A 17,556-nucleotide genomic window follows, 5' to 3' on the forward strand; every position below is an offset into this window, starting at 1 on the left:
AGTTTTAATCAAGTACCATACTTTAGCCAGCCTGCAATCCTCACAGGTTCACTATTTCCCTATGACTTATGAATGTCAGCTCCGGTTTGAAACTTCTCATGCCAGTCGCCAATCAATAAATATACGAGAGAAGCCGGTGAGCGCTGGTAGTAATAGACGAGAGATGCCACTGAGTGCCGGTATGCCAATGTACTCGAAGATATCGTTGACAAACGAGTTCAGGATGGCCATGGCCTTGTTGGAGATACCAGTATCAGGGTGCACCTGCCTCAACACTGCTATGAAAGTCAGACACACAATGAAAAAGTAGAGGAGGGCATACCAATGTGTCATTGACAAATGAGTTCAGGATGGTCATGGCCTTGTTGGAGATACCGGTACAGGGTGCACCTGCCTCAAACACTGCGATGAAAGTTAGACCTGCAATGAAGAAGTAGAGGAGGGCGTACCAATGACAAACAAGTTCAGGATGGCTATGGCCTTGTTCGAGATCCCTGGTATCGGGGTGCACCTGCCTCAACATTCGTTAGCCTTTCGGTAGTCTGTGCAGGTGCCTTGGGAGGCAGGACTCAACGAAGAAAAAGGTAGAGGGAGGGCGTACCAATGCGCTCGGAGATATCGTTGACAAACGAGTTCAGGATGGCCATGGCCTTGTTCGAGATCCCTGGTATCGGGGTGCACCTGCCTCAACATTTGTTAGCCTTGTCGGCAGGACTCGACGAAGAAGAAGTAGAGGGAGGGCGTACCAAGATATCGTTGACAAACGAGTTCAGGATGGCCATGGCCTTGTTGCAGAGATCCCTGTATCAGGGTGCACCTGCCTCAACACTCGTTAGCCTTGTCAGGCAGTCTTTGCAGGTGCCTTTGAGGCAGTTGAGACGAAGTCTGGCTTAGGTGCCATTTGATGATCTGGGTGGGGCAGGAGATGAAGCGGATCAGTGAGAATTGATGGACGCACCAACAAAACACGTCTGATCCTGTTTAGTCTTTGCAGGTGCCTTGGAGGCATCTGAGACTCTGAATTGGGTGCCATTTGATGATCTGATGGGTAGGAGATGAAGCGGATCAGTGAGAAACAGAAAGCGGTCCGACAGTGAGAATGATGGACGCACAAAACATTTCCAAAACACATCCGATCCTACCCCAAAAATGGCAGTTCTTCGACGGACGACGGCGACAGTCGTCCGTTTCATCCTGTCTTGTGATCCACGTCATTGATCGATGGTGGTCGAGGTCCAGGTGGAGCGTGATTGGAAAATGAGCTCAAGGAGGAAGGCAGCGCTGTGGCTGAGTCGTCACGTGTCACGTTTGCAGTCTCAACCGAGACTGCAAACCTCACCCATTGGACCGTCAATTTTTCACACGAAGTCAGGTGAATGTCCTGAACTAGATATTTTATGTTCACTTGATTTGGGATAATTGTCAAATAAATTTATTATTTATCACAGATGTACCACTTATACATCAGGATCTGGCTTTATTGTACATATTTGAACTATTTTTCGTCAAATATTCAATGTGCGAATTTGACGATTGGCCGTGTACGCTGAATTTAAGCCTTTCACACCAAACCACACATTACCTTCGTGGGGGTCACGACATATTGGTAGGTTTGCACTTAGTCTGGAGGTTATGATGCACACTAGTCAGAACTTGTTATATCTATGAGGAAACCAGATGTCACAATTTTAGGTTCGTCTCGCCACAAACTAAGGCCGAATGTATACAGTTCGAATAGGGGAATTCACAGTTGCGTTGGTAAGGCGTTTTTCGCCGAATTTGTCAAAGTCTTTGTTGTTCACCTGTGTTGGTCACCGAAGTGACCAACGGTTTAGAAAATGCAACTTCGGCATGTTCCGTCGGAGTCTGAATCCCACTCAATCCGCTCGTTCTAGTCGAGTGCTACCGCCGCAGTGACGCGCTTCAAGGTTACTATGGCGCCCATCCGCACTCAATCGGGGCACAGGAAGCTAGGAGTGCATTGAAAGACTCGGGAGACATTCGGATATATGAGCGGAAGATTTCGGGGCGATTGATTTTCCAATCAGTGAGGAGGAGAGTAAGATCTTGACCACTTTTATTGATATGGACCCGATCTGTCAGATATCTTTTGGAGTATAAGTCACTGGCTAGCTGCAGGAATACCTGACCAGTGGCATTTGTGATCTCGAGGTCAGATGATGAGTGATCAGAATTAGATCCATTGGATGAGTCATAAAGCTCGTTGTTGATCATAGACTATGAGTTTGGGTGATAAGACTTGAGACATAAGCATCATATACAGCCTGAATAGCTTGTCCTCGTGGTGTGTTGCGAGGCATGGTGAAGTGGTACAGTAAATCCAACTCAATCTCGCTGTTATCCTGGATGGATTATATAATGTTTGTTGCCGCGTCGGCAGACTCGGCAACCCGTTCAAAAGATGCGACAATTTTGTTGACCAGCGCGCGAACAACGGTGTTATCACAGTGGACCAACGTTTTTCAGTGTTTTTCAGACCTCAAAACTTTTCTGAACAACGGGCGAAAAACGCCTTACCAACGCAACTGTGAATTACCCTAATGCAGAATGAAACTCAAATCTGAAGCGGATTTCTGATAGTACATATGTATTAATACACAAAGAGAAATCTCCCCATGCTGCTGCAGTGGCATGTCTTTGACGGCAAATGTATATATTTTCTACAAAGCAAAGCAAATCAACTCGTATTTCGATCAAACCAGCCATGAGCATTCGCCTGCTGCGGCTTCGACGAGCCTGAGCAAGCAGCTAGTTACCAGTGAGGCTTGAGGAAACATGCTCGTGTTGAGTACGAGATCTGTATGGCGGCCTTGCCCTGGCGTTTTCTACTAGGAAGGAGAAATCGAAAAAGCCTCAAATGAGATACGCGCGTCTCCCTTTATTCGGTTATACGCCCTAGTAGAAGCAGCCAGACAAGAAGTCATCCAACTACAACAGTTGAATGCAAATATTAGTTGTACATGGGCTGACCTTAGTGTGAGATCTGAATACAGGCGCAAACAAAGTCGGAAAACGCAGCAGTACTCAGTCGCTGCCGCCTACTTCCTTCCTTCAAGTTGCAGTGTCTATATTTCTTACATCCTCAACACCATAATAATGGCTGATGCTGCTTCAGGCTCCGTGGACAGGTCTGTCCAGGTCAAGCTGGTTCTTCTCGGTAAGCTTTCTCAGCTATCACTAAAAGTACCATCGACACCATTCGCACTTCATATCAAACTGGCTCAAGACTCATACCTTCCGCCCTCGCTCTTCCTTGCCAACGAATGAGAACTTATATGTACATCTATAGGTGAGGCCGCTGTTGGCAAATCTTCGGTAGTCCTCCGTTTTGTAGGTGTATATTTTCGTACATCTACCACCTCTGAACGATTTCCAGGTCTCCAACGAATTTCAAGCAAACAAGGAGCCCACCATTGGTGCAGCATTCTTGACTCAGAAATGCCGCCTCGAAGACCGTGTCTTGCGTTATGAGATTTGGGATACTGCTGGCCAGGAACGTTTCCACTCTCTTGCTGTAAGTCCCGAGAACTGCTTTACCACCTGCCCTGCTCTAATTCGTGAATGTAGCCCATGTATTATCGTAATGCTCAAGCCGCAGTGGTCGTTTACGACGTGACGAAAGCAACGAGTTTAGAGAAGGCAAAGTCGTGGGTTAAGGAACTTCAAAGACAAGCAAATCCCAACATCGTTATCGCACTGGCTGGCAACAAAGTTGATCTCGTACAAACATCTTCTACGTCATCTGGTTCTACTCCGTCATCCGAGTCTGAAGATGAGGCAGATGATGCTACGGCCACGCCTGGGGAGAGTCCTAGCGCTGGTGGTGGGGAGCCAGAGAGTTTGCGACAGGTGCCACGTGAGGAGGCTCAGGCTTACGCTACCGAGGCTGGCTTGTTGTTCTTTGAAACCAGTGCTAAGACTGGCGAGGGTGTCGTCGAGATATTTACAGAGATAGGTATGCCTACTACACTCGACATAAAACTTCCGCTTAAAATCAAATTCAGCGAAGAAAATACCGATCGAGCACATTTTGGCTTCCACACGAGGTGGTGCAGGTCGATCTGGTGGTGCAGGCGGACGAACTGGTGGGGCCAGAGAGGAAGTGAACCTAGACGATCAACAGTCCAAGAAAGACGGATGCAACTGTTGAGTGCGTCGCTATGAATTCTTTGGACTGCATACCTTCAACCTTCGCCACAGCTCGCTTCTACTTATTATTACACCTGTTATCCTCCTTTCTTTGCCATCTATGTGGCTTACCCGTTGCCTTGGTCTTCATATGTAATCTGATTTTATAATTCATCAACACAAACATTGGACTTGGTACGATTCGAAGCTAACTTATAAATACAGTTGCAGCAGAGCACATTTGAGGTAACAGTAAGTCCTAAGAATGCACAAGTTGGAATGGTAACAAAGTCCCTTTAGTGAATTGAGCTGTTCAAGTACGATGAAGAAGGGACCAAATCCATATACGGAGGTGGTCGTGTCACGTGTTCCTCCTGGTCAGGATCACTACCAGGAACAAGATAAGGCGGTGGCGCATGTCCATGTGAGGCAGAATGATCTAAGATGTCACTGGGAGGGTGCAGAGAATCACGAGTGGCAGGGGTTTGACTGTATGACTGATGGGCGAGGGGGGGTGAGTGAGATTGAACAGGGACCCGCACAGAGGGCGACCTGAAATCGGAATCTATTGAAGGAGGTGGGTCTGACGGATCATCCATCGCAGGCGGTGGAGGAGGGAGTTCACCCCCAGAGCGTGGAGTGCCATCATCTGAGTCTATATTCAGAGCCTCAAAGACTCGCACGGGTTCAACTCCGAGATTAGCAAATCCCGTTACATCTGCATCTCGCTCTGCCATCTCCACCGAGGGGGGTGGAGTTGACGAGCGGTGCATCGTGTCTGAATGACCATCAAACTGCTCTGATGCAGCAAACCCAAACAGGACTCCCTCGCCGATGATGCGGAGTGCTGTGGTTACAGGTACTTCCTGGTCCGTTGTGTCTGAAGGAATAAATATTTCAGACTCAGATTCCTGGAAGCTTGGCGGAGCATTGGACGTAGAAGGCATGGAAAGGAAGAACGGTGGAGGCGGCATGTCGCGGTCTTCAAAAGGGGGAGGGGCACCATTCTGAGTATAACTTGGACCCGCTTCTCCTTCCTGATACAAGGGAATTGATGACTCTGGATCTTCTTGACGGACCGTCCTCAAAGGGGGACGGTCGTGTTTTTTCTGATATGCAGCGTCAACCCATTCTTCAACTTCAGGCAGTGGTGCTGGAGGTGGAATGATAGTCAATGGGATGGGGATAGTCATGAGTCGTTCGGTCCTACTGCTCGTTTCCACGAATGAAACGTGGACATTTAAAAGGAAAGAGACTGAATGTAGGAGGGTAGATTGAGTGATGGAGGTGCACTGCAGATCGTTGTCAAGGCTGCTGTAGTCACCATCTGGTAGACTTGTTTGATAATCTATTGGTGACGCAGATGGTGAAGCCTGATGCAAGATGAGACGGAGTCGCACAGATCGAGAGGAGTGAAATCTGCAGGATGCACCTGAGCGAGAAGTTACTGTACTATAGACTGATCCAGGAGAAGTGACTGGAGGCTTCTCCTCACGGGAAGTGGGTACCACCGATGAAGGCCCATCCTCAGGTGACAAGTCCATTATGGATTGACCATAGGGCGTACCAGGTTCCAAATCTGCGCCATCATCTTGCCCTTTCAGACTCACGATGCGAACAATCTCGGTTTTCACGTTTCGGAGTCTGAGTCCTTCGCGCAGCATAAGCTCCCTACTCGGCGGAGGCACAGTAACGTAGACTGGGATAGATTCTCCGGCCCGGAATACAGTGCGAGGAACTTGGACTTCGACACGGGAGGGACTTTCCAGGACGTGAGTTTCCGGCAAGGTATCTACAGCATGAGAATGTGAAGTGTAACGTCGCGTATGCACGACAACTCTTCTTGACACAAGTGGCTCCGACGGATCCGTAGGATGGAAAGTCGCTGTAAGTGCGTATTCCAGCGATGAATGAGGTGTATGAATACACTGGGGTGCATCAGATGTTAGGGGTATTGCGAATGAAGTTGAAGATGACATGGAGTCGGACGTCCCCATGAACGAGACTAGGTTGATCTCTGATTTTCCTAGCTCGATTTCTTGGCCAAACGCAGACTCGACGACACGAAGAGCCACAGTGCTGTTCCGCCATGATGAGTTCCTCGGAATAGATGAGAAGCAGCCACACTAACACATGTTTCCATTGGCCTGGCTGTGCACCCTTGACATGGATTTCTCCCTCGATAGCAGCGCGCTCTCCTTCAGCTCCTAGATAGCCCTTTTGAAAGGTCAACGTATCTGTTGCTGGGATGATGAAGATCTGAAGGCCAGAGATCGGTTCATCCAGCTCCCGAAGTAGATTCTGGGGGCATTCTGGAGAGTAATTTGGCGGAGGCGCCGTGTAGGTCGCCATGTAATGTGAAGCCAATTAACCTCTATTCTCCTTGGATCTAGAGTGATGACGGTGAGAGATTCCGTCAAGCTGCTAACGGCTAGAGTCTAGTCTGCTTGGAAAAGGTTGCACAGCAACAAGATAGATAAGTCACAAAGTCAAAGAAAATAATTCTACAGATCAAATGTCTGGGGACAACAAATTTTGACATGGATATCCAGAATTACATAGTATCGACAGCAAAATGTGCAGAGCGCTAGGGGCTAGCATACAAGACGTTATAACCAACAGTACCCTTCCGCGAGCTGAGCAAACAAACTAACATTCAACTCTCATCAAACTTTCCAGCTCCGAAAACATCACAGGATCCAGGTCTCGCATCAACAATTCCCAAGCAGCATCCCGGCGGCTAGCAAGCAGCCCTATGCCCTTTTCGATACCGGAATCATTACCATCGATAAAGCCCATGCCAAATGTCAGCGGGGTTTGAGTGGACTGCGAGGTGTCAAAAGCATCATCCTCTTCATCTACAACTTTCATGGCTTCTACCGCTCTTCGTGCAACGGCAAGGTGCCACTGGCGCACCTCTGGGCTCCCACCCATTGATACAAATCGTTGCACTATACGAATCATAACCTGTGAGAAACACAGAGGGCGATCCGTCTTGATCTTTTTCTTTAATTCCGGAGGAGAAAAGAACGCGATCGTATAGATTGCCATAATTGATTTTTCCAAGTAGGATAGCCACGGATCCCGGTTGAGGAAAGCAAAGTCGAGGTCTGATACTGGTAAACGATGAACGAGGGACTCCAGTAGTTGCCAGATGAGAGATTGGGGTATGACCCTAGAGAAAACCTGCCGATTAGAGTCTAGCTGACCAAGACGGGTGAAAACGTCGAGGGCAAGGTCGGCAATAGACGATGGTCTGCTATGCGAGAAAGGAACCCCACTTTGTTTGAGAAATTGTGTGGGAGGAACTGAGTCGAAGGGCTCTATGAGGATAGACGCAATGATTTCGAGGATGCGGCTTGCAGTAAGAGTTGTTGCGTTCGACGGAGAATTAGGATTCTGGAACACGATGTAATTCGAGAGATTACCAAAAATATGGAGTACATCTTTTCGAACATTGATCACGTCTGAGAGAGCAAGTGTCGGTGAAGTTGGTTTGGGTGTTCCATCTGATGACACGGTGATACCACAAACACGTAGTACAAGATTGAGTGTACGTTCGTGTCTCGCCAGATAAGGCATATTGTCAGGGGTGACAGAAAGGTTTCGTATGAGGTTAGTCACAGTGAGCACTATATTGCCTACGCGGTGCCCTGGACCACGTGTCTCATACTGAGGATCACGGATTTCTAGCCCTGCAAACAACATGGACTCCTTCTCGAAAACATTATCCATGAGAGCCCGATGTCGTACCACCTCGGCACCATTGCCAAGCCGATAGTCCGTGATGTCGGGGGTGGTCCCAAATGCTTCCTCCTCAAGTAGGTCGAGCACCTCCTCGAGCAAATCTGTGCATTGTGAAATAGGGAATCCAGACCCAGGGGTTGGACCCCGCATCGTAGATAACAAGGTGATTGTCGTTAGAGCGTAAGAAAGCTCGGCATTCAGTCGCGATCGGATGGACATTGTGAGGGATTCGATGTCGACCGTACCCCACTCATTGATATCACGCATGGGCCGCCGCTGAGACCGAAGATAATCCTCTTCCAGCGCATTGAAATCACGACCACCAGTGAAATCAATTTCGCGTGACAGGGGAATGTATTCCACTTTTGTCCTCGTAAATTGTGTACGTGAGGAGGGAGCTCCCGGCACAAATCCATGTGGTGTAGTCGTATTAGTGGTCTCGGTCTGAAAAAAAAATCAATTCGAGGGCGTGAATATTTACCAGTCACAACTCACGGTATCTGGCGGATCTGTGGCAGCTCGTATAAGATTTACTGGGTGATAGAGATAATATCTGTGAGAAATACCTGTCTTTTGCCTTGCTCGTTTCCCTTCTGCCTCTTCGGACTCTAATCTTCTTTTCGTCCCTTGAGTTTCTGGCTCAGATGTATCCGGTGTTGGTTTCGTAAGCTGGGGTGCAGAAATTGAAGTGTTAAGCTGCGATGAAGCCTGAGGTGCGGGGTCGGAGGGAATAGCGGGTGATTGAAAATTGGGCGCAGAAGATTGGCGTAAATGAGGACTTTGTGGCAATGGCTGTGACTGAGAGGCAGGGCTGATAGTGGAATTTTGATTGTTAACCGCGTGTTGCGCTAGCATCCCCCCGACTGCGTTCGGGCCAACCACTCCTGGTTGTAGTCCTACATGAGGTGCACCAGGCCCTGCATTCACGTTGGGAGGTCCAGCATTAACGCCTGGCTGGCGTCCAGCTGCCATTGCTCTACGGTTTCCCTCCTGCATATTACGACGATAGAACTCGTCAAATGGCTGTAAGATCGCGGCATATAAATGTCCCAAAAGTTGACCAGCGGGGCGCTGCGGCCCAGAATTCGGTTGATGGGGAAGATACTCTGGCAGGTCAAACTGGTGAGCGACTTGTGCCCAGCCATTTTGTTGTTGTGAGATCTGAGTTGTCAGGTTTCAGCATGCGAAACTGATAGAGCATGAATTAACAAACTTTTTGCGATCCTCCCAATTGAGTTACAATTTGCCATAACCTCAGGAGGTCAATTTCCTTGCCACCCAAGCGGACAACACCAAGCTGACCTGGTGGGCAGTCCAAAGACTTCCATTGTGAATTTGTAGGGTCATAATTAGGTGGGTATGGATTTCCAGTTAAAGCCGGCGGTAAGGGAGCACGGGTAGCATGGGCGCTGGCCAATCCTGCGAGGAAAGTTCGCTGTCGGTGCTTGACAACATCGGATGGTGTGAAATTTTGATGAGACATGGGTGCGTTTAGAGAAGGATTTGGGGGGGCATTGGTAGTCTGTTGGGCAGGGTAAATGCCTTGGGTATTTAATTGACCTGACGAGGCTGTGGGATTGAATTGCATCGAATTCGTATTATCGTGAGGTGGCCCAGTAAAGCCGCCTGGCTGATTATAAGAGGATGTCATTCCGCCGAGATATGATCCCGGAGATACTCCGCCAACAGACGCAGGCGAGCGGCCGTTGACATTTGCCATTTGTCTTTGAACTCCTGCAGCGTTCATGGCTGCCATTTGCTTGGCAGCAGTATTGAGGTCAAGAGTACTAGTGAAGTACTGGGCTGTCTCGAAGTTTTGAGATGAATTCTGAGGGATGAACGGAACATTTCCTTGTTGCTGAGATTGGTGAGTTTGCTGAGGTCTAATTTGTTGTGCAGACTGGGGCCTGTTAGGAGGAATGATGGTTGAGAACAGGAAATGGAAATGGAAATGGAAAGCTTACAACATAGTTCAGGAGTTAGACGGAAGTACTTTCATTCACCTGCTTGCACTAATTGTTGGCGGTCGAACCGGGCGAAGAAAGCATCCAACAAATCAGGAAATTCAAGTCAACACGGTTAATATTATTAGTCAGGTGTGACTGCGGCACACTCGTCTCTATGCATATAGCTCACTCAATCAAATTTTAATCTTTCAACCACCCAATTAAACGTTTCCACTCATGGTCGGCATCAAGATCATCGACCATCTGCCAGAAAACAGAACATGTTGATCAACTCGGAGGTATTCGAATAAACATGACTTGTGACATATGTGACGTGTGACAATATCTTAAATAGTTCAGATTTTTTCATTCCCAACCTTGATCCTCTTCCATGCCTACTTCAGAAATAGACGACATTTTTGCTGCCAAAGGAAAGGCAAAAGCCATAGAACTCGCTCCCCTTCCATCCGTCAAGAAGGAGAAAAAGAAGAAAAGAAAAGACAGACCTTCCACCAAAGACGAAACAAGGGAGATCAGTCAATCTTCAGGCTCAAAAACACTGAAACAACGATCACTTCCCGAGACCGTTGTAGATCCATCGTTCAAATCTTTCAGCAGTAGTAAACGTTTAAAGTTGGATGCCCCAGTTTCTTCACAGCGTGAAAAGGTTTATCATGAGACGCACAAAAGGGACGAAGACCGTTTCAAGGATTCGAGGGGTTCTGGACCTAGTAAGTTTCATCATGACCTGTTATCTTAACCTCGTTAACCCTGCATCAGGACGAAAAACTGACGATGGTTTAAACATATACAAGGAAGATGAACTGGGTATATCCAATGACGGAGGAGGTATGTTCCGCACTTACTACCATTAACATTCAACATTCACCCGGTCCCAGACACACCGCTGTGTCCTTTCGATTGCGAATGTTGTATGTATTTACTTGTTTTAATTTTTCTTGGTCTCAATACTTTCCAGGTTTTTGAACGCTAGTTGCTCTATTTGTACCTTTACATGCAAGAAGATACTCGTGAATTCACCAAGCTACCCGATGCAAGTCTGCGATATGGTAGGACTGCACCTAGCTTTTTCGAGTCTTGGCCATTTTCCGCTTTCGTTGGAAAAACTTGCATCGTCGCTTTGCGTTCCCACATCCATTTACGGTATTTATTCCAGGTTAGTGTCTCTCACGTCGCTTACTTTTGCCTCTATTTTTCTCTCCATGTCATAATTACCAATCTGACAGCAGCACAGTGGAACACAACTGTCCTGCACATTGCTACCGGCTCTTTCGAAGCCTCCCAGTTAACCTTCCGAGGTCATGATCTGAGGGGGTCAATCTGTAGCCAAAAATGATCGTTACATCCCTCTTCTGCATTCTCCGATTCATTTGATATCTGAGATAGCGCTTGTATTAATTTACTGAGGGTCACATCGTCATGTAAAAATCATATCATTGAGACGTCCTATAAAGCCCTGCCCTAATTAGTCGTCGTCGTCGTCAAGCTCGCCCAACTGCTCTGCTTTTTCATCTTCATTAAGCTCGCTCCCAAACGGATCACCACCCTCGGTGACGGCTCTCCTGACATCTTCAGCTTTTTTATTGCGTTTTTCTTCCGCTCGTCGTTGTTCAGCTGCTTGCCGTGCAAGATAAGCCTTACTACCAGGGACCTTCTCTGGATTCTTGCATAGCTTCAATCTTCTATCAACCTCACGAACGGCCTCCACATCAGGAGGATGTCCCATCTGCGTGATGATGTATTTGATCGATCCGAGGGTAGGGTCCAGGGTTGCCGAAAGAGGTTCTGCAGCAGTAGCTACCGCTTTCGAATCAGCCCATCTTTGTGCGAGAACTGGCGAGGCAAGAGCAAGGCTAGCGAGGGCGATTTGTGAGGGGGTGTAGATGAGTTCTGCGTCGGTAAAGCGGGAAGCCCGAACGTGTTTGATGGCAATATCATAGACATCCTGTGGTCGAAGGTCCTCAGATATGTCGGGCAGACTCTGTTGTTGAGTGAGTCTCAGCGCAGAAATGATATCACAGACATCATGATTACCTGAAGATCGAGCCAAATGCCCCAGAGAGCACGGTGGGCATGCCAAACTGCAAACTCGAAATTCAAGCTCTGAGACACCAGGAACTCGAGGTCAAGAACGTCTGAGTTGGACGTTTTGGGGATGTTGGAAGTGTAAGACTCCAACGAAATTGGGTTGTTGGTGGTCTTCGTGGCAAGAAATAGTGCAGTGAGCCTTCAAAGAGTATCGAGTTATTAGGGAATATCAGCAGTGTAACACGCGAACACACATCACATTCTTTGGATGCCAGTCCATCACAGTGTTTTTAAGATAGAATCGCTTCAAGTAACTGATGGCGGTCGCCTCCACTTCCTCAGGGAAACGAAAATGCCCACATAGCTGAGGGATCTTGGTGATGTAGAGTTTTACGAGGAGCTGCTCTTCATTTGCATTAAGGAACAACACGTCTTCGGACGATCCAGGCTATAGCAATTTAATTCGACAAGCACTGACACGACGGAAAGTGGGTTTCGCACCTCGTCCGCCTCAAAAGTGTTCTGTATGACCGATACTGCAGCAACATTGAGGGAAGTGCGAATTTGTTCCAGTTGCTCTGGGGAATATCTCCAGCTCTTGTACTGCGTGCTTCCCTCGTACAATGGTCTCTTCACAGGTGATGAGTTGGTCTGAGGGTCAGCTTCCTTGGCTGCGTTGTCAGCCGCCATGCGTCAGGTTGACAATTAATGATGCGTCTTGTTTCAAAGGGTAGGGTTTCCTCATGAGCTGGGTTCTGCACAACGTTGTTGTTTGCCGTTGTTCAACCACGGTTTGGTCGCTTACTGATACATCTTGCCCTTACTTTTCTACACCCATCACTGAGATAAACCTGGTATCATCGGAGGTAGCGGTTCACAGTACTGCGAAAATCTCACCACGAAGTTGCCAGGAAACACACTGTCGTTCTTTTCTGTAATTATTCAGTAATAGGTCATGTCCATTCAGACCAGCACCATTCAAGCTGTAAGCTCACGATTAGGTCGCGGTGAACACGCGCCTACGGTATACGAGGTAGTTCAAGTCAAATTTTATTTCTTTATTAATGACCGTGGAATCGTTCACTAGGTGACTTCTTGGGTGACTTCTCAACTGATCACTTCCCGCAGTACAACTGCCTCAGTCCTCGATATCTGCAGTCCTCGAATATACTGCACTGCGGTGATCGTTCAAGCTCGGCAGAGTATTGGCGGATAGTGAGTCCAAAATGATGTCACCAATCATTGACCAACTATAGGATGGCATCGTGAGTCAAACGGAGCGGAGCGCTCTAAGAGTCTAGATTCGTTCACCCATCTACCGTTGGTATGTAAAGATGAATCTTGTGGACTCTGGGCCTGTCAGCGGCTATGACGGCTCGGGGGTACTCTGATGGTTATTCATCACGAATGCCTAGCCGCACCGTAAAACTCTTTCAAGTCAGCTGATCTACAACTCAGGTCCCCGCCTGACTATGCCCCCTTGTAGATTCAGAGATTATAAGAGGGTCAAGACAATATTGTTTTGAACAGCGTCATCGCGGCTCAACTTCCGTAACTGGTTTTTGAACTTTTGGATGGTCACCTGGTATCATACTTCGATCTTCGTCACCTCGCTGTGAACCTATCATACTGGGTAAGCATCGTGATGTGGGTATTTGAATTGTCGCTCGAAGTTCGTTGGCCGACTAGTCCCATTCAGGTTCGACGTCGTTTCACTGACTGATGGCCAGCAGCCATGCTAAAACATCCTGAACTCTCGAACTATTTCTTGTCGTGATAACCATGTCAGTAGGCTGAGGAACGTACTACCGAGCCGATATAGGTTATATACTCACCGTGCAGCTCGGATGAATCTTGGTGCAAGATCATGATGCTGAATATCGGCAGTCTGGTGCGGCCGAGCGCCGTTATGATAGGATCGAAATAGAGGGACTATTATATATTATTGAGGCCCGCAGTACTGGCAGATTGCTCGATACGTAGGCTTGTCAAGAAGCTTCTCTACTACCATCAGCGCGAAGGTCGGAAGTTGGCATATCTGGCAGGAAATATGCCTGACACAGGACTGCCAGCCAGCTAAGACTCAACAACCCAATCGTTAAATGTATCATACAGTAAATATACTATGATGTCACTATAGCCTGTACCAGAATGACAGCGCATAGAATGAACCTAATTTGGCCTCAAGACCATTCATGTTGTGTGGAAGGGACTATCCTATGATCTTATGGGCGCTCGGCACAACCCAACTTGACCTATATAAGTACGTCTTCAGGTTGCCAGAGATACAGATCACACTCATCCAACCATCATGTCCGCCCACACCAACGTAAGTTTTCCCGTACTAACACATCATTCCGCCTCGTTTACTTGGCAGACACCTACAGGACAAAGCATCCAAGGCCGATCTCAAGCAAGTGAAACAGTATCTGGAGAACATAGACCCAGAGAAAGTCGAAAAGACGCACGGAAATGGGAAGTACACTGCTTGGCACGGTGACGGAAAGTCGCAGTCCAGAACGAACATCACGTTCCAGACGAAGTCGATGCTTACAAATGGAAAACCTCCAACGTATATCACAATCGTCGCGAAGAAGGGGAGGACAGAGGCGTATGTGACATATGAGTCGCATACTTGGGACGATTCCACCAAGACCATCATCGACAAGATGATCGAAGCCATCAAGGTCTAGGTGGGGTTACTCCAACTTTGTCGCAAATGCCGCAGCTAACATCAATAGAACAAGGACAGTGAAGCGATAACGCGATACGAAGAATGCTAAGACCGAATCAATCAGTTTGAAGTGTATGATATTTGCGTGTTGTACAGAGTCTTGCCACGTACCGTTTATGATATTTATTCATGCACGTCGTCATCTTCTTCCCCATCTTCTTCCCCATCTTGGACACCATCGGAGAACTGTGTCTCGAAGATGTTCAAGTCAAATACTGACTTCTCCATGGAGCTGCGGTAGACGTTTGGACCGATAATTAACCCAGTGCTCTGACCGTCCTGTTTTACCGCGTTTAATCGCCAATATGTCTCACGTATCCACTCGGCATGATCAACAAAAGAGGTCCAGCCGCCAGTTATAATCTCATGGAATTTGAGATAATATGGTGCATGCGCGAACAACATCGCGCGACCAAGATTATAGTCACCACATCGATCATGGTTCTCCTGCGCAAAATATAGACCAAAGTGCTGGCGGAGGTAGTACCGCTTGATCATGGCGCTGGCTCGAATGGTCAGATCTACTTGATCGTTTGGTCCCCGGAAGACATCCGGCCACTCGGAAGTGTCACCGAACGAAGTCCAGTCATGTGGGACAGTGTTCCAACCTTCATCGGGGATCCCCGGTCTCTCACAGGGATCCTCTCCGGTCGAATTTAAGTCATCTGGGAACTTGGCGGTGAGCATAAGAGGGAGAACCTGTGCGCCTCCCCAGTCTATGAGCCCCGTGATCTTCGTGTCGTCGTTTGGATCAAAAAATATATTGCGGAGTGCGAGGTCTGGATGGTGCAAGACCAAGGGGAGGTAAGACGATAGAGGGACAAAGTGAGGTATGAGCGAGGCAAGAAGTTGTAATAGCTCAGAAAAAATTTGAGGGGTGCATTTAGGCTCTGAGAGTGACTGAGAAAGCTGGTCCGTCTCAAGCCTGGACCATTCCCTCAGAGCGTGCAATATCTCGTGCTCCAGTCGGGCCTTCCAGAGGTCTGTGAGGGATTGATATGGTCCCCCAAGGTTCTGCTGTGTGATGGTGAAGAGTGGTCCTATGATAAAGCTTCCTTCGTTATTGAGGGTAATGCTGCCGATCTTATCAAATGGTACGGGTGCTGACAAAGTAGATTGTAACTTTGCCAGAGACTTTGTGACGGCTAGTTGCTGCACTTCTGACATACCATCCAGACCGCGAAGCTTGTTGTCATCGTTTATGAGATTGTCGAGCCTTCGTCCGTGGACGACGTCCATGAGAACATACGGTGCACCAGCTGGATTAGAAAATGTAATGTCCCAAGCGTGAACTTGTGGGACATGGATACCTGGGTACGAGCCGGATGTGCGAACAAACTGCATAGTAGCTATCTCAGACAGCTTTGCCTCGGGATTGAAATCCTCTTCATCATGCACTGATACGCTAGCCGCGATCTCTGTGCCATCAGTGAAGACAAGTTTGTAGACGGTATTATAGCTGCCTCTTCCGAGAAGTTGGATGGATTGGCAGGTAGATTTCGAAAGACAGTTTCGTAGGCACAATCGACGAGCCCAGAGAGGTTGACCCATCGCGACTTGCGAAGGGTGGAAATTTGCAGGTCAAGATCGTTGGACATGACTTGCTACAGGCCATGTGATTAACGAAGTTGAAATTCTCTGTTCATCCTCACCTACCTGGTTAATTCCTAGGAGTCCGAGTCACTGTAGCCGCCTGACGGAAGTTACTATATATGATCTACAAGGTATTCCCACGATTCAAATTGCCTTGCTTCGTCTCACGCGTTCAGATTCAATCTTTGGATCATATTATTATTCTTCCAATTCGAACATCCGAGCGACGCACTACACGACTAATCACTTTATACATCAGAGCAGGAAAGAGCATCTCATCGAGTCAAGCGTCACTCAAACCAGGCGGCTGACAGACTCGACTAGTCTTGTCCGAGGCAGGCGCTGATACCTTGTCGTTGCACCGGATTGATGAATCCGTAGTACAGCACATTTATAGGCCCATTATTTATATGGGGCCCTCAATGTATCATTCCAACGCGATCATACCCCACTCTTCTGACTCTTCCCGGCCTGAGCATATTTGATAGGCATTCCCGTCTTTCTTATTTGACGCATGAACAACGTTGACCTTGTGAGGACCTCGGTATGTAAGATGTACCACCGTCTCGTTCTGAAAGATGTATTGATCAGTAAGTGAGTTGCATGTCCTATGTCGTTATCGAGAGCTCAAGAAGCAGGAGATCTTCCAGGACAGTGATCGCGACTCGGATGTCCATGTGCTGCAAAACTATCCTGAATGAATGAGCACTCCTACCGCGGTACGACAGCATGCAGTTCATGACGAACCTAACGACAAACCTGAAGGACAGGGACGTGCAATTCCGCTCGCTGTTCACAGCGAGTTCATGGGCGGAATTGCATTGAACTCGACTGCGAGCCCCCCTGTTGTCAATCCTGACTTGCAAGGAAACCTGCACATGAGCGGTGTCCTCCTGGTGACTTGCTTGTATCCATCACTGAGATGGATTTGTTACCGTCTACCTATCTGCAGTCAGTAATATGCGTCCCATTAATTTCTTCGCTTCTTTTCGGAGCTATATAAAGAGTTATTAACACTCTTCCGACGAGTCGGATGACTTTGTACCGCTCAGAATTACCTCATTCACTCGTTCATCACTCATCACTCTCGATCCACTTCTCACTATACGACTCATGGCAGACTGACATCGTTGAAATGGGAAGCGCTTCCCCATTTTTCATTCTTAATGCACGCTCGACAAAAATTTGCGTATTTATCAGACGGGGAGCACGGTGCAAGGCACACTAGTGCTATGTTTCATGTTTACCATCGTTACTGTAGGAGTTAGGACTTCTTTTTCAAATCTGGTGATGCTAAATTTTCGCAGGCTGTGCAAGTTATCTGAGCGTTTTGTAACA

The 17,556-nt window shown here is 47.8% G+C and overlaps 8 protein-coding genes across 8 annotated transcripts; 2 read left to right on the forward strand and 6 right to left on the reverse strand.

Annotated features, from left to right (window-relative positions):
* Positions 1–96: 96 nt before the first annotated feature.
* On the reverse strand, positions 97–782 carry EDB93DRAFT_1099100 (uncharacterized protein; the record flags this gene model as incomplete). Its single annotated transcript, XM_041446905.1, has 5 exons — positions 97–264; positions 323–420; positions 450–511; positions 602–681; positions 747–782. The coding sequence occupies 5 exons, from the start codon at positions 780–782 to the stop codon at positions 97–99; spliced, it is 444 nt and encodes a 147-aa protein (XP_041313302.1).
* Positions 783–1,877: 1,095 nt separating this feature from the next.
* On the reverse strand, positions 1,878–2,403 carry EDB93DRAFT_6 (uncharacterized protein). Its single transcript, XM_041456819.1, has one exon. The coding sequence runs from the start codon at positions 2,233–2,235 to the stop codon at positions 1,933–1,935; it is 303 nt and encodes a 100-aa protein (XP_041313303.1). The 5' UTR covers positions 2,236–2,403; the 3' UTR covers positions 1,878–1,932.
* A 636-nt stretch (positions 2,404–3,039) lies between these two features.
* On the forward strand, positions 3,040–4,242 carry EDB93DRAFT_39 (GTP-binding protein ypt5). The gene is made up of 5 exons (XM_041456241.1): positions 3,040–3,178; positions 3,311–3,351; positions 3,398–3,535; positions 3,589–3,976; positions 4,026–4,242. The coding sequence occupies exons 1-5, from the start codon at positions 3,118–3,120 to the stop codon at positions 4,169–4,171; spliced, it is 774 nt and encodes a 257-aa protein (XP_041313304.1). The 5' UTR covers positions 3,040–3,117; the 3' UTR covers positions 4,172–4,242.
* On the reverse strand, positions 4,211–6,649 carry EDB93DRAFT_86 (uncharacterized protein). Its single transcript, XM_041457723.1, has 2 exons — positions 6,281–6,649; positions 4,211–6,228 (listed from the first exon to the last, which is right to left on the reverse strand). The coding sequence occupies exons 1-2, from the start codon at positions 6,499–6,501 to the stop codon at positions 4,446–4,448; spliced, it is 2,004 nt and encodes a 667-aa protein (XP_041313305.1). The 5' UTR covers positions 6,502–6,649; the 3' UTR covers positions 4,211–4,445.
* EDB93DRAFT_115 (uncharacterized protein) lies at positions 6,582–9,942 on the reverse strand. Its single transcript, XM_041449652.1, has 5 exons — positions 9,861–9,942; positions 9,110–9,803; positions 8,463–9,057; positions 8,392–8,405; positions 6,582–8,340 (listed from the first exon to the last, which is right to left on the reverse strand). The coding sequence occupies exons 1-5, from the start codon at positions 9,863–9,865 to the stop codon at positions 6,799–6,801; spliced, it is 2,850 nt and encodes a 949-aa protein (XP_041313306.1). The 5' UTR covers positions 9,866–9,942; the 3' UTR covers positions 6,582–6,798.
* A 106-nt stretch (positions 9,943–10,048) lies between these two features.
* Positions 10,049–11,316, forward strand: EDB93DRAFT_1110995 (uncharacterized protein). The gene is made up of 5 exons (XM_041448061.1): positions 10,049–10,141; positions 10,198–10,573; positions 10,623–10,691; positions 10,742–10,774; positions 10,822–11,316. Exons 2-5 carry the CDS (start codon positions 10,234–10,236, stop codon positions 10,827–10,829), a joined length of 450 nt encoding a protein of 149 aa, XP_041313307.1. The 5' UTR covers positions 10,049–10,141; positions 10,198–10,233; the 3' UTR covers positions 10,830–11,316.
* EDB93DRAFT_1110996 (cyclin-like protein) lies at positions 11,317–12,713 on the reverse strand. The gene is made up of 4 exons (XM_041448062.1): positions 12,393–12,713; positions 12,146–12,339; positions 11,898–12,090; positions 11,317–11,844 (listed from the first exon to the last, which is right to left on the reverse strand). Exons 1-4 carry the CDS (start codon positions 12,579–12,581, stop codon positions 11,329–11,331), a joined length of 1,092 nt encoding a protein of 363 aa, XP_041313308.1. The 5' UTR covers positions 12,582–12,713; the 3' UTR covers positions 11,317–11,328.
* A 1,950-nt stretch (positions 12,714–14,663) lies between these two features.
* Positions 14,664–16,332, reverse strand: EDB93DRAFT_227 (kinase-like domain-containing protein). The gene is made up of 2 exons (XM_041455789.1): positions 16,282–16,332; positions 14,664–16,229 (listed from the first exon to the last, which is right to left on the reverse strand). The coding sequence occupies exon 2, from the start codon at positions 16,174–16,176 to the stop codon at positions 14,749–14,751; it is 1,428 nt and encodes a 475-aa protein (XP_041313309.1). The 5' UTR covers positions 16,177–16,229; positions 16,282–16,332; the 3' UTR covers positions 14,664–14,748.
* Between the last annotated feature and the right edge of the window lie 1,224 nt (positions 16,333–17,556).

This window comes from Suillus bovinus (assembly GCF_016758785.1).
Source record: "Suillus bovinus strain UH-Sbo-P2 chromosome Unknown EDB93scaffold_1, whole genome shotgun sequence".
NCBI lineage: Eukaryota > Fungi > Basidiomycota > Agaricomycetes > Boletales > Suillaceae > Suillus > Suillus bovinus.